Raw genomic sequence first — 14,208 nt, 5'->3', positions numbered from 1 at the left:
TGGGCTGTAGTACAAGACCATTGCTCTACACCTGTCATCTAACTTATCGGCTGGCTATCAAATCGGCCACTGGAGTATGAGGGTGGTGTCAATTCCAAGTTCAGCTGCGTCAGCACTTACATGTTTACACTTCATTTCCAAATCTGTCCAGTGTGGTATGCCGTTAATGTAGCTGGAACATGATATGGCTTATGTGTTTGCACGCTTCACAAGAGAATCGGGGGAAGGTTGCTGATTCTAAATAGATTGAGTTTCTTTTTCCTGAATGAAATATTTTTTGTAAATGTATTTCAGTGTTGGTGAGTTAAGATATACTTGCTCATGTTCAACTTTATTCCAGGCTAAGGAGCATTTCAATTTTCACCTTATGCTTTTAAATTTAGAGCATAACTAAACTTTGTTGCATAGTTGTGAAACAGTATATATCACAAGGTATTAATTTAGCTTTGTTTTTCATAACAATATAGGTGGATAATTACTCCCATATTCAAGGCAAATCATAGTTCCACAGATAGAGTAGTTATTTTTTAAATTTATGTTAGGATATTGATGTAATACTTGGGTTTAAAAGGGGGGACTATAATTTATAGTTCCTGGTAACTGAATCTAGTTTGTAGTCCTAAATAAAATTATTTCGTGCTAGGTCAGTACAGGTTCTGGTGTCGGTAGTTATTTACATGCTGAACAGCTGATGTGCTGACTGCTGAGTCTGAATGCCTTGGAGTCAGCTAGGAATGTGACTTGTCCCACATCGTTCGTCATTTCCCAGTAACCCATCATTACTGTCATAAATAACATTTGATAGATTGAGTGAATGGCTATTCCTAACTCTCAAATGAATCAAACTTTAGCAACCAAGAGGCAATTTATGCATCAAGAATAAAGGTTAAATTGCAAGGATCGGTTGCATTGGTTTGGCCACGTGGCAATTTTCCAAAGTTTCTTCAATTGCCCCTCCCAAACATAACCCCTGTCATATGAACAGAAGCTCGGACAGAGGGTGCATGGAAATGCCACAAGGTGCAAGTAATACGCACCTAACAAACCACACAGAGCTCTGACATGTATATCATCACAGTTGCTGCTTAAAATGATCGGTTTGCTTCCCAATAGCATTTGGATCTGCAGCTAGTTCTGTTCTTACACAAATTGGATATAATGCAAGTGATGAACTGGGGAACACGATTTGTAATACCCAAGCTGCATTGATTAGAACATGATTTTGATGGGGAACAGGAGACTCATTTAAAATGTACTTGCCACGCAGAGAAAAAACTGTCTTGGATTTAAACAGTATTAGGAGGAAAACACTTTGTATGTAACCTCCCCGCAGTAATCAGACATCATTGTCTTTAATGAACATTGCTGTTACTTTAACCTCAGGTTGAATTTGACAAGCAAACCTTCTAATTGTCACTTGTGCAATGTTACTATTAAACACTGCAAGTAAGCATGCAGGTACAGCAGGAGGTGAAGAAAGCGAGTGGCATGTTGGCCTTTACAAGAGGAGTCGAGTATAGGAGCAACGAGGTCCTTCTGCAGTTGTACAGAGCCCTAGTGAGAGCAGTTTTGGTCCCCTAATTTGAGGAAGGACATTCTTGCTATTGAGGGAGTGCAGCGTAGGTTTACAAGGTTAATTCCCGGGATGACGGGACTGTCATACGCTGAGAGAATGAAGCAGCTGGGCTTGTAAACTCTGGAGTTTAGGATGAGGGGGGGTCTTATTGAAACATATAAGATTGTTAAGGGTTTGGACACGCTGGAGGCAGGAAACATGTTCCCGATGTTGGGGGAGTCCAGCACCAGGAGCCACAGTTTAAGAATAAGGGGTAAGCCATTTAGAACGGAGACGAGGAAACACTTTTTCTCACAGAGAGTTGTGAGTGTGTGGAATTCTCTGCCTCAGAGGGCGATGGAGGCAGGTTCTCTGGATGCTTTCAAGAGAGAGCTGGATAGGGCTCTTAAAGATTGTGGAGTCGGGGGATATGGGGCCAAGGCAGGAACGGGGTACTGATTGGGGATGATCAGCCATGATCACATTGAATGGCGGTGCTGGCTCGAAGGGCCGAATGGCCTACTCCTGCACTCCTGCACTTATTGTCTATTGTCATAAAGCCTTTGTACCTTCAGCTTGCAGTAACAAAAATAAAGTAATTACTGTTGGGGGAAAAAACCTTTCTTGAAATCCCTGTAAAAAAAAAACTTGGTTATTACCAGTCCGAAACTCTCTCGCCCTAATCCCTTCTATTTACATAACTGCCTCTGTAATACAATTTTCTATAACACAAGGTTTCTTAGGAATGTGTTAACTATTGTGTTACAGTAGAACTACCTACACCTTTACCACACGGACCACAGTGGGGGTAGCTCATCATTGCCTACTTTAGTAATTAAACTTGGGCATTAAATGTGTTGTTCTTGTAAGAAATAAGGTCAGGCAGTACAAACAATAAATGATTGGACCTAAATATATCTGCGCATAAAAGTAGAAAATAATAAAAGCAGGAAATTTAAAACAAAAACAGAAAATATTGGAGATGCTCAGCAGGTGATGCAGCTTCTCTGGAGGGAGAAATAGAGCTAACATTTCAATTTGATGAGCTTTCATCAGAACTAGTCAAAATTAGGAAATAAACGTAAAAGGTTAACTCTTGTGATTTTAAGGCTTGTGATTTTATGATGCAGATAAAATTTGCAGCAGTTTACTTCCCGGGCACACATCACACATCAGGGTGTTTCCTCAACCCCAGCCGTGACAATCTTAAGGACAGTGAGTCCCTGCAGGAGGAACATAGAGCACAGAACAGTACAGCATTGGAACAGGCCCTTTGGCCCACAATGTCCACCAAACATGATACCAAGACTAGCTCTAACCTGTCTGTACATTATCAGGGCTGCCAACTCTCACGCATTGAGCGTGAGGATCACGCATTTCGCCAAATTCTTACACTCTCACGATTATCACAAATTTCTCATGCTCTATCATGAGAAATTCTGTGATCCACCAAAATTTCAAAACTCATATCAACGGCATGGGCCGCGGGTGTTGGAGAGCCGGGGCTGAGGGAGGGATGGAAACAGAAGCAGCGGCGGGGACAGATGCGGACAGGGAGCCGGGACTGGCGAGTGTTTGCCGGGCTGGCGAGTGTTTGCCGGACCGGCGAGTGTTTGCCAGGCTGGCAAGTCGTTCGCTGCAGCTCCGGCTATGGAGCAGCCTCAGTGCAAGAGTCCCAGGCCGTCGGAAGCATTTCGCCGCTGCCATGAGAGTCTCTATGCCGAATTCGCCCAGGTGACCGGCATGGGTCAGGCTGCGGCTCAGTGTATCCTGGAGGGCAACCAGTGGCTGCAGGAAGTAAGTACCAAGCACTGGGTAGATACGGTGGAAGATAGTGGCCTTCAAATGGGGGTGGTTGGAGAAAGCATCCTGCTTGCCTGCTAGATTTTCACTTACTGTAACTGCAGGAAAAATGATCCCGATGTTGAGGGAGTTCAGAACAAGGGGTCACAGTTTAAGAATAAAGGGTATGGCAGTTAGGACTGAGATAAGGACAAACATTTTTCACGCAGAGAGTTGTGAATCTGTGGAATTCTCTGCCACAGAAGGCAGTGGAGGCCAATTCGCTGGATCAGGGGTGGGGAACCTTTTCATGTTGTAATGCCACATCAAGTTAGCTGTAATCTAATAAGGCCGCATCTAAGAAACTTCAACTAGATATACTTCAAAATGTACATTATTTTGTTAAAATAGCCCTCATGACTTACTAATGTTTTAATTGTGGCCCTCAGTCGGAGAGGATTATTTAGTTGAATCTTCTTTTACTCTTTGGTATCTTAAATACGTTCATTTTAAGATTAAAACTAAAATAATAAAAGACGACCAAAAACATATAATAAAAATAAAAGTATTTGTTCTACAAATATTGGATTCATTCAAAAGGCCGCACTTAATGGCCTAGAAGGCCGCATGTGGCCTTAATGCCGCAGGTTCCCCACCCCTGCACTGGATGTTTTCAAGAGAGAGTTACATTTAGATCTTGGGGCTAGCAAAATCAAGGGATATGGGGAAAAAACAGGAAAGAGGTACTGATTTTGGATTAACAGCCATGATCATATTGAATGGCAGTGCTGGCTCGTAGGGCTGAATGGCCTATTCCTGGACCTATTTTCTATGTTTCTTTGCTTGAGTATATGGCAATAAAACTCGACCACTTGATTTTGAAGCATTCATGCATTTTCACACACAGTGGTGAATCTGTGGAATTCTCTGCCACAGAAAGTAGTTGAGGCCAGTTCATTGTCTATATTTAAGAGGGAGTTAGATGTGGCTCTTGTGGCTAAAGGGATCAGGGGGTATGGAGAGAAGGCAGGTACAGGATACTGAGTTGGATGATCAGCCATGATCATATTGAATGGCGGTGCAGGCTCGAAGGGCCGAATGGCCTACTCCTGCACCTATTTTCTATGTTTCTATGCATGGTGGAGGTATAATGTAGTCATAGAGTGATACAGTGTGAAAACAGGCCCTTCGGCACAACTTGCACACACCAGCCAATATGTCCCTACTCCACTACCTGCTTTTGGTCCATATCCCTCCAAACCTGTCCTATCCATGTATCAGTCTAACTGTTTCTTAAATGTTGGGATAGTCCCTGCCTCAACTACCTCATCTGGCAGCTTGTTCCATACACCCACCACCCTTTGTGTGGAAAAAGTTACCCCTTAGAAAGTTTCCTCTTAAAAATACTTCAAACAAAAAACATTGAAATATACTTCTATAATGTACTAAAACATGATTTTAATACATAAAATTTCAAAATGTCCCTGCCGTGGCAGGGGGACACCCCCTCCCACACCCTCTCCCCACTCAGTTGCTCCACTCCCTCGCCGGGTACCCCCAAGGCCAGTGATCGCTCAGCCTCCCCACTTTCAAAAACGCTCCGTGGCCCCTGGTTCAGACAGAGAGCACTGCCAGATGTGAGTGGGGAACTGAGGCCAGTTGTCCGTGATGTCTGGATCCCAATGCTCAGCGTTTCGTGTTTCAGAGTTGGCTAATGTTATTGATTTGTAATTAGCCTGATTTGTAATTAGTTGACAAAACCTTAATTTATTAATCCGGAATATCCAGGGGGATGGGATAAGTGTAATATTAAAATTATATGCAAGGTGTCAGTCCCGATAACCCATTATTTCCTTCAGTTAAATATTGGGAAGGTAGCACTATTGTCATTTTCCACTCAACTATTATGTTTGTTTACCTCTCTGACTATTTCTAACCAACCGAGCCCAAAATTCCTTTGACAGGTTGAATAGAAATGTCCCAAATCTCATTGTTTTATTAATTGAACGCGTAGATGAACATCCTCAAGCAGTGTAATCAGACGGAAACTGTTTTAGATGTGATGTTTAAGAGCTTGTTCAAAGAAGGGGCATATTTTAAAGGAGTGACAGAGATACTTGCAGGTGAATATGTGAGGAGGTTATTATTTGTCTTTAGTTTTAGCTTGAACCAGGACATCTGAAGATTCAAAGTTTAATATAGTAATTGTGCTGATACTGACTCCAACCAATCACGTAATGAATATCATCTATTCCGGAGGTTTTATTTTTCTGATGCCATTTAAACTTCACTTGGATTTCAATCACTTCAATGTAAAAGTAATTGGGAATGGGGAGCATAGGAACAAAAATTTGTCCTCGGTACATATTAACTGTAATATAATAATGTATGCATGTTGGTAGGTGCAATCAAAACAAAGATCTTTTTATCATTGTTATGTTATGAATACTACAGAAAATACGATGTACTCTTAAGATCACATTTAATAGAATAATATTGCTTAAATATATAGTTATTGGACTTTGCATTTCAAAAAGTCCCAGCTGAGAGGAAGACGGCAAAATACTGAAAATATTGGGGGTGAAAATGACTTCAGGACAGTTTGTTAGGAAAATGAAGGAAATAGTAACAGAATACTTATATAGCTGAGTGAGTATAATTTTATGGATGAGAAATTGTGTTCAACCAATTGATGACTTCTTTGACAAAGTAACTAGCATGCTAGATAACAAGGAAGCCAATGGATGGAGCAAATTGTGTTATGGAAAATTTGGTCTGTGAAGTGCCCCATAAAAGGTTACCGCAATAGATAAGCACCTGTGGACTTGAACGTAATAGGTTAAGTCCAGGAGGTCAGATATATTACCAGTCAGAGGGACTAGGAGCAAAGCCAAGTGTGCATCCAGAGTCAAGGTTTGGAATAGTACTAGGTATGCAATCAAAGCTGGGACAATGGGACTGTTCAGCACTGGGAACCTAAGCAGGTAAGCAGCTATGATCAGGGTAGAATAGGGGGCCAGGTGTAAGGCTGTACTCGGGGTCAGGAATGAGAGAAGGTATGCAACTGTAGTCAGGGTCAGGAGTAGTACCAGGTGTGCAGTGAGACCCAGGTTGGTCAACATGGGCCAAGTGTTTGATTAAAATCTTATTTCCATACAGGAATATACTAAGATCATTCATATGCTGCGCCTGTTGATCAGAGCCTACGCTACTCTAATGCAAAAGCTCCATACCCCCCTCCCACAACCTACCCACCCCCCACAACCATCCCTCCCTCCACCCGCCCCCGCCCCCCCCTGGTCGCTACGCCCCCTCGGGCTTGGTCTCTCGCAAATTATCTCTCCAAACTCTCACCCAATGTTGGCAGCCCTGCATTATTAATATCCTGCCATTCTCCGCATATCCATGTGCCTATCTACAACCCGCACATATACGGGTTAGCAACATAAATTCTGCTGATGGATGAAGAACTCGATCAAAGACTGAATCTTTATCCCCTTAAGGCTTGTGATTCTGGAACATTTTACTAAAATAAAAATTGCCGCAGTCACAGTCTCTTTAAAGAGATTGCATTGGATGATACTTTCAAAAGTGGCAACACAATGAACACAATTTTTTTTTTTTAAAACAGGTCCTCGGTTTCTATGGATCTATATAAGAAACAAGTAGTAATTTGAAGCAATAATCTGTTATTGCCGATGAGTACTTTGCATCACAGATGTGCTTTGAGATGCAGCTATATCCTGGTGAGCACTGTAGGGTATCTAGGCAGAAAGTAACTGAGATTAAAAATTCCTTCAGAGATGCCAACTCAAAGGCTATAAGTACCAGCACACCCTCTCTGCATTCTCAAGTGTTTTACCCTTGCCCACCACCTATTCCGTCACACTCCAGACACAGCCTTGCTAAAGACCACATCATATTCACAAGTGGTGACCCTTTTCTCAGGCATATTCCAGTGCACACATTTTGGGCAAATACTAAAGACAGACACAAAATACTGGAGTAGCTCAGCGGGTCAGGCAGCATCTCTGGAGAAAGGGAATATGTGACATTTCGGATCGGAACCCTTCTTGAGACACCAGTCTGGGTTACTGAGTTACGACAGCATTTTGTGTTTATCTTCAGTATAAACCACCATCTGCAGTTCCTTCCTACACATTCAGGCAAATATGTGTCACTTCAATTTTATTTTAGGCATTATGTTCTTTGTTGTGAGACCTACATATAATCTGCTATGCATGGTGATAATTATGCAAAGAGAACCAAACAATAAAATGCTTTGAATCCATTGCAAAGCACAGGACTAAATGACCACATCAGGTAATAAAACCATAAATGTAGGATAATGACATCTTCCATTTTTAAGTATTATAATTTAGATAAATAACTTGGATGAAAGCATCGTGGGCATGTTGTTAGAGTTGCCAGTGACACAAAGAACGGTAGGAAAATAAGTTGTGAAGAAGAGGCTTAAAAAGCTACACGTATAGGTAGACTATGTAAGTGGGCAAAGATCTAACAAATGCGGTATTATCTGGAAAATGTGAAATTGTCCATTTTAGCAGGAAATAGATAAAAGAAGCATATTAACTAAATGGTGAGGGAATGCTGGGGGGATTGAGTGTGTGATAGATATAAAAGAATAGCTTTGAGAGTTAATTGAGCATTAATATTTATAGCTGATGGAATTGAATACAAATGTAGGGGGCTGTGTTTTGGTTTTGATGGAGTGTACTGTACTCCTTATGTGTGGAAGAATATTATAATGTTGGAGGCAGTTCAGAAAATGGGTGGGATGTATTATGAGGAAATACTGGTTTGTATTTGCTGGAGTTCATTGGAGTGAGAAAATACTTTATTTAACCATAGAAGCCCCTGATGAGTCTCTCCAGGGTCGATGTGGGGCAGAGGTTTCTCATATGGGAGATTCTGATATGTGGAAGGGGGCGGTTTATGTTTGAAAATAAGGGAGTTGCCATTTAATTTACATGTGGCAAAAAAGAAATTCAATAGACAATAGGTGCAGGAGTAGGCCATTCGGCCCTTCGAGTCAGCCATTTGGCCCTTCGATCAATATGATCATGGCTGATCATCCCCAATCAGTACCCCGTTTCTGCCTTCTCCCCATATCCCCTGACTCTGCTATTTTTAAGAGCCCTATCTAGCTCTCTCTTGAAAGCTTCCAGAGAACCTCCCTCCACCACCCTCTGAGGCAGAGAATTCCACACTCACCACGCTCTGTGAGAAAAAGTGTTTCCTCGTCTCCGTTCTAAATTCCCCCCAACGGTCATGAATCTTTGGAACCATCATCTTAAATGGGTGGCTGCAATGTTGCGATTACAGTCAGACTAGCCATGAGTTTATTTTGTGGCAGAGCAGGCTTGAGGGGCTGCATGGCTATCTGAATGAAAGAAGCAGTTTTTGAAGTGAGCAGGCCATGGATCAGTAAGGATATTAACGAATCATCAAAAATAAATTTGGAGTCTTTACATGTGAATTGATAACTAAGGAGTGGAGCTCAGCGATACTGTGCTCTTTCTCCCACTGGAATCCGACCAATGAAATGGTGGCGGCGTTGCTGAGTTCTGATATGCTTCTCGGCCTGAGTCATATGGGGGCAATGCCCTTGAGTCAATGGTGGATCCTTAAGGACTTTTTTAACTTAATCGTTGCAACAGTCTGCATTGCCTGATATTTACTGAGATTTCACAAAAGGCTTCCTTTCTGACATCATTTGCTGCAGATTACCAGGCGAGTGCAGTGAAAGATGTTTACAAAGCTTCGCTGTGGGTAATAGACGACTAGTAGCAATTCAAAAGCTGTCTACCACTCTTATTATTTGGTATAAAGGTATATATCATTGGACTAGTTGAAAGAGTAATAGATAAGTAGCTGTGTGCTTTATTAATGTACCAGTGGTTCCTGTGGTCAATTGCAGAAGACTACCGACTGACGCAGTACATAGAGTTGCCACATTTCTGGTGCCACCTCGTGCCCTTCAAGTTCCAAATTCTTTAATATATCGAGCATTATCTTGGCCTGAAAGGCACGTTGTCCTGGCGGTGGCACTGGGTCGATATTGCAAGGATCGGCCTGGTGACGCTGTCAATGTCCTCTATCTCAGCCAATGCAGGCTCGGTCTGATTGCGCACTCAGCTAACCTCTGCAGGGCCACCATTGGCACTGGATCCACGCGAGCCCCTGGATGCTGCAGGGCCTCCAGTGGCCCACTCCGCAGACACATCAAGCCGCGAACACGCAGTTATAGACAAGCGATAAATGCTGGGATTGAGAACTAAGCCCACATCCTATTTATAAATAAAAGAATAACGATTTAAATTTGAGCAGAGAGACTCCAACCAGCATACTGCAGATTAGTATCCAAATGTTAGTAATAAATGAAAGCTTTCAGCAACTGTGTGATGAATGGTTTAACTTAAGGAGCTGACAAAGGTTCGTGTTTGATAAAATAAGTTACTAAATTTACTAATGTCATTTTGATAAATGGTTTTAATAAAAAAAGCACATAAGTGCTGGAGTAACTCAGCGAATCAGGCAGGATCTCTAGAGAACATGGATAGCTGACTTTTCGGGTCGGGACCCTGATTCAGACTTAAGAAAGGTCCCGACCCAAAACATCACCTATCCATATTTTCTTGAGATGCTGCCTGACCCGCAGAGTTACTCCAGCACTTTGTACCCTTTTATGTAACCCAGCCTCTGCAGTTCCTGTATCTACACTAAAATAAAAGGAACTTGAGGGCAATGCAACTGAACACTAAGCGCAACTCTTTTTACCATTTCCCCAACAGTATGAAGCCAGAGGACCAGGAAGGCCTTTGTACCAAAGAAGAATCTCGGCCACTTCTGTTCAAGCATTTCCTGAAGATTCAAACAATCCACAAGGCAATCTTAGTCAATGCAAGGATCTTCAAGACCACAACAACCATCCTTCTTACAAGTACACATCTCCAGAGATGTGGGTGAATGCCAACTCTTCAGCTGCCCTCCAGAACATGCTGTGCAATGGATCCAACAGAGCAGTCGCACCACGGGACCTTTTAGGTATCGTAGCTTCTTTGTCAATTTTTTCAATGTTCTCTTTATTAATTTGCTAATTTAAGAGCTGAATATCTCCCCCCCCCACCCCCATCTCCACGTGCTAATCCCAATGGAAAAGTTGATTCCAGATACTGTTGCATACTTTTGCATGAATTCCATCAATTTCCAACACAATGCTATGGTGGCTGAGTAGATCCAAGTTCAGGGCTCAGTCTGCTTAGTATTAGTTTTTGCGATACAGCACGGAAACAGCCCCTTCGGCCCACCGAGGCCACACTGACCACCGATCACCCGGTCACATTAGTTCTATGCTTTCCCACTTCCACCCCCTACTCCTCACACACTAAGGGCAAATCACGGACATTTTTACTTAGCTCTTCATTCAAATCCCTTTGTCTGATCATGAGAAATAGGGAAGATAGACACAAAGAGATGGATTAACTCTGGAGAAAAGGATGGATTCCCGGGTGGTATAATTAAGAAACAGGTCACCCATGATCTAAATAGAGAGTTTAAGCAAGTTTGTGGCGATGATGGCCTGTTCCTGTGACGTCTACTGGTTAAGTGTCTGAAGGAAAAATTATGACGGTAGGAATGTATATGTTTCAGTCATTTTTCCCAGTATTAGATTCCTGGGCCCATTGTGCAAGCAACAACCCTTGAGCCTCGTGCAGATGAGTCAAAGAATTTGAAAAATATTTAATGAAACGCTTTAGGTTTTGAAAAACTATCTCCAAATTGATTCTATTTGAATTTACCTGCAGTATTTCTATACATGTCTTGAGGACATTGCAAAGGGTAGCAATGCCGGGCTGTTAATTCAATCCTCCTTGTGGTGCTTAATGTTTTATAAGCCAGTTTATAAACAGGTTTGTAAATTTAAATAAGCTATGCATGCATTAGGAGGAAATATTGCAGAATAGTAATTTCTGTAGAAAAAAAATGCAATCTGAAGTTCAGTTTAATATGCTGTCCTATACAATGAAAGTCAACGTTCGATAATGTGGGAAAGAATGATTTGAAATGATTTTGTTGGAAGCTATAACAATAAATTAATATCGAAGAATAGTAATGCCTTCTTCAGAGCATATAATGAACTAGGATATCATAAAAACCCAACAGCAGTATCTCCAACAAATTATCTGCTATTCTGCAGAGACTAAATGTAATATATGCAAGGAATAATCAAAGGAATTTCAATTTATAATTTATTACATTTCAACAATTCAATAATGTTTCTGAATCAGCAAATGGCTAATTATTTTGAAGATAGCAATTATCTTGAAGTTTGGGCAATACCTTAGATGTTGAAAATTATAATCATATTTGATGTGCATATGCATGACAATAAACATTAAGAAAATGACAAATACTACATAGCAAAGATTAGTCAATTTCTATAACTACATTTTTTATAATGGATAAAAATGCAGTAAGTTTAATTCTTCAACTAGGTGCCCTATATTCCAATACTTTATATAAAATGGAACGCTTTTAGAGAATTCAGTAACTCGCCTGCAATGCTCATTCTCTCTAAATTGTCAGAAAACTTATCAATTTACAGCAAATGAGCAGAAAGTTCTCCCCACTAAATGTGCAGACCAAGCCCATTGTCCAACAGCTCCTTGCATCTTGCAATATAGAAACGCTAAAAAAAAATATCTTGTACATAAATCGAACAAGCTGTTTTAGCTTTCAATGTGTTGATGGATGTGGAATCACAAACAGGTCAGGGTGGATAAGAATTGCAAATATCCTTCCTATAAGCGCACAGACATTTTCACCTTTGGGTTTGAGTGGGTGTGAGCTCATTTAAAAAAGTTATCCATGGCTGGGTATAAACAGCATCAGACAGACAACTTTGCACAGTTCACAAGATAAGAAATGGAAGAGGCAGAGTCTATCATAGCCTTCTCTTCTGAGTCAAATGGGTTGTACAATGAATCCGAGTGTGCGGCTTTACTCTGGTGTGAGGAGGTTTCAGCAGTATGGTCCTGTCCTTATCCCAGCACCTGGGGTATCTGTACCATACCATATATAGTCCACCTCTGCACTCAGAGGTAAAGTTACGCATGGAACCATCTGATATTTATTTCTTAGTACCATATTATCAGGTGCAGAATGATAGGGCAAACCCCGTAGGTTCTTTAATCTTCCTTTGATTGCTGTATCTATACATAATAAATATGCTCATATTTGTTGTTTGAACTTGTGTCCGTTCTATAAAATAAAGATGATAAAAACAAAGTAAACACACTCAACTGGTCAAGCAGCATTCTCGGAAATAGAAATAGAGTTAATTTTTCAGGGCAAAGAATTGTAAAAGAGAAAACAAGTCGGTTTTAAGTTAGAAAATAGATTTAAACCCTTTTCTTCCTCAAGAACATCCAGGTTCAGGAACAGTTTCTTCCCAACAACCATCAGGCTATTGAACACTGCAAAATCCAACTATACTCCGAACTATGATTCATCATAGTTCATCTATGAACATCAATGATTTGGATGAGAACATACAGGGTCAACATTAGCAAGTGATAGCTGATGACACAAAAAGAGTGGTTTTGCAGATAGTGAGGAAGGTTGTGTACGATTGCAGCAGGATCTGGATCGATTGGCCAGGTGAGCGGAGGAATGGTTGATGGAATTTAATACAGAGAAGTGTGAGGTGTTGCATTTTTGGATGTCGAACAAGGGCAGGACATACACAGTAAATCGTAGGCCACTGTGTAGTGTTGTAGAGCAGAGGGATCTAGGAGTATGTGCATGGTTACTTGAAGGTCGAGTCGCAGGTGGATAAGATGGTCAAAAAGGCTGGCACTTTGGCCTTCATCATTCAGAGTATTGAGTATAGAAGTTGGGAGGTCATGTTGCAGTTGTATAAGACATCGGTGAGACCGCATTTAGAATATTGTGTTCAGTTCTGGGCATCTTGTCAAACTTGAATGGGTTCAGAAAAGATTTACGAGGATGTTGCCAGGACTAGAGAGGGTGTGAGCTATAGGGAGAGGCTGAGTAGGTTGAGTCTCTATTCCATGGGGCGCAGGAAGTTGAGGGGAGATCTTATGGAGGTATACAAAGTCATGAGAGGAATAGATCGGGTAGATGTACAGAGTCTTTTACCCAGAGTAGGGGAATCGAGGACCAGAGGACATAGGTTCAAGGTGAAAGAAAAAAAATGTAAAATGGAATCCGAGGGGGAACTTTTTTCACACAAAGGGTGCTGGTTGTATGGAACAAGCAGTCAGAGGAGGTAGTTGAGGCTGGGACTTATCCCATTGTTTAAGAAACAGACAGGTACATGGATAGGACAGGTCTGGAGGGATATGGACCAAGCGCAGGCAGGTGGGACTAGTGTAGCTCGGACATTGTTGGCTGGTGTGGGCAAGTTGGACCGAAGGGGCCGTTTCCGCACTGTATCACTCTATAACTCTTTGCCTTGATTGTACAAGGGAAGAAGCTTAAATTTTGTTTTTGCCTATTAAGTTTTTTTTTTTAACTTTTTGCTGTTTATTATGCATGTGTCGACTGAGTACTATGTTTACATATGTGTGACGATGCTGTAACTAATACAGTCATCAATTGATACAGTGTGGCAACAGGCCCTTCAGCCCAACATGCCCACAACATGTCCCAGCTTGCATTTGGACAATATCCCTCCAAACCTGTCCTATCCATGTACTTGTCTAACTGTGTCTTAAATGCTTAAATGTTGGAATAGTCCCAGCCTCAACTACTTCCTCTGGCAGCTTGTTCCATTCACACTCCATCCTTTGTGTGAAAACGTTACCCTTTAGATTCCTATCACC

The 14,208-nt window shown here is 41.5% G+C and overlaps 1 protein-coding gene across 3 annotated transcripts in view; it reads left to right on the top strand.

Moving 5' to 3' along the window:
* The window catches only part of helz (helicase with zinc finger), a 174,593-nt gene that overhangs the window by 158,166 nt on the left and 2,219 nt on the right, over window positions 1-14,208 (top strand). For all 3 annotated transcript variants that reach the window (XM_055653763.1, XM_055653760.1, XM_055653762.1), the window contains one exon: window positions 10,153-10,405. In XM_055653763.1, coding sequence (XP_055509738.1) covers window positions 10,153-10,405 — 253 coding nt within the window. The remainder of the gene's footprint in view (window positions 1-10,152; window positions 10,406-14,208) is intronic.

The sequence above is a fragment of the Leucoraja erinacea genome, chromosome 23 (assembly GCF_028641065.1).
Source record: "Leucoraja erinacea ecotype New England chromosome 23, Leri_hhj_1, whole genome shotgun sequence".
Classification (NCBI taxonomy): Eukaryota; Metazoa; Chordata; class Chondrichthyes; order Rajiformes; family Rajidae; genus Leucoraja; species Leucoraja erinaceus.
This window is presented reverse-complemented; position numbering and strand designations above follow the sequence as displayed.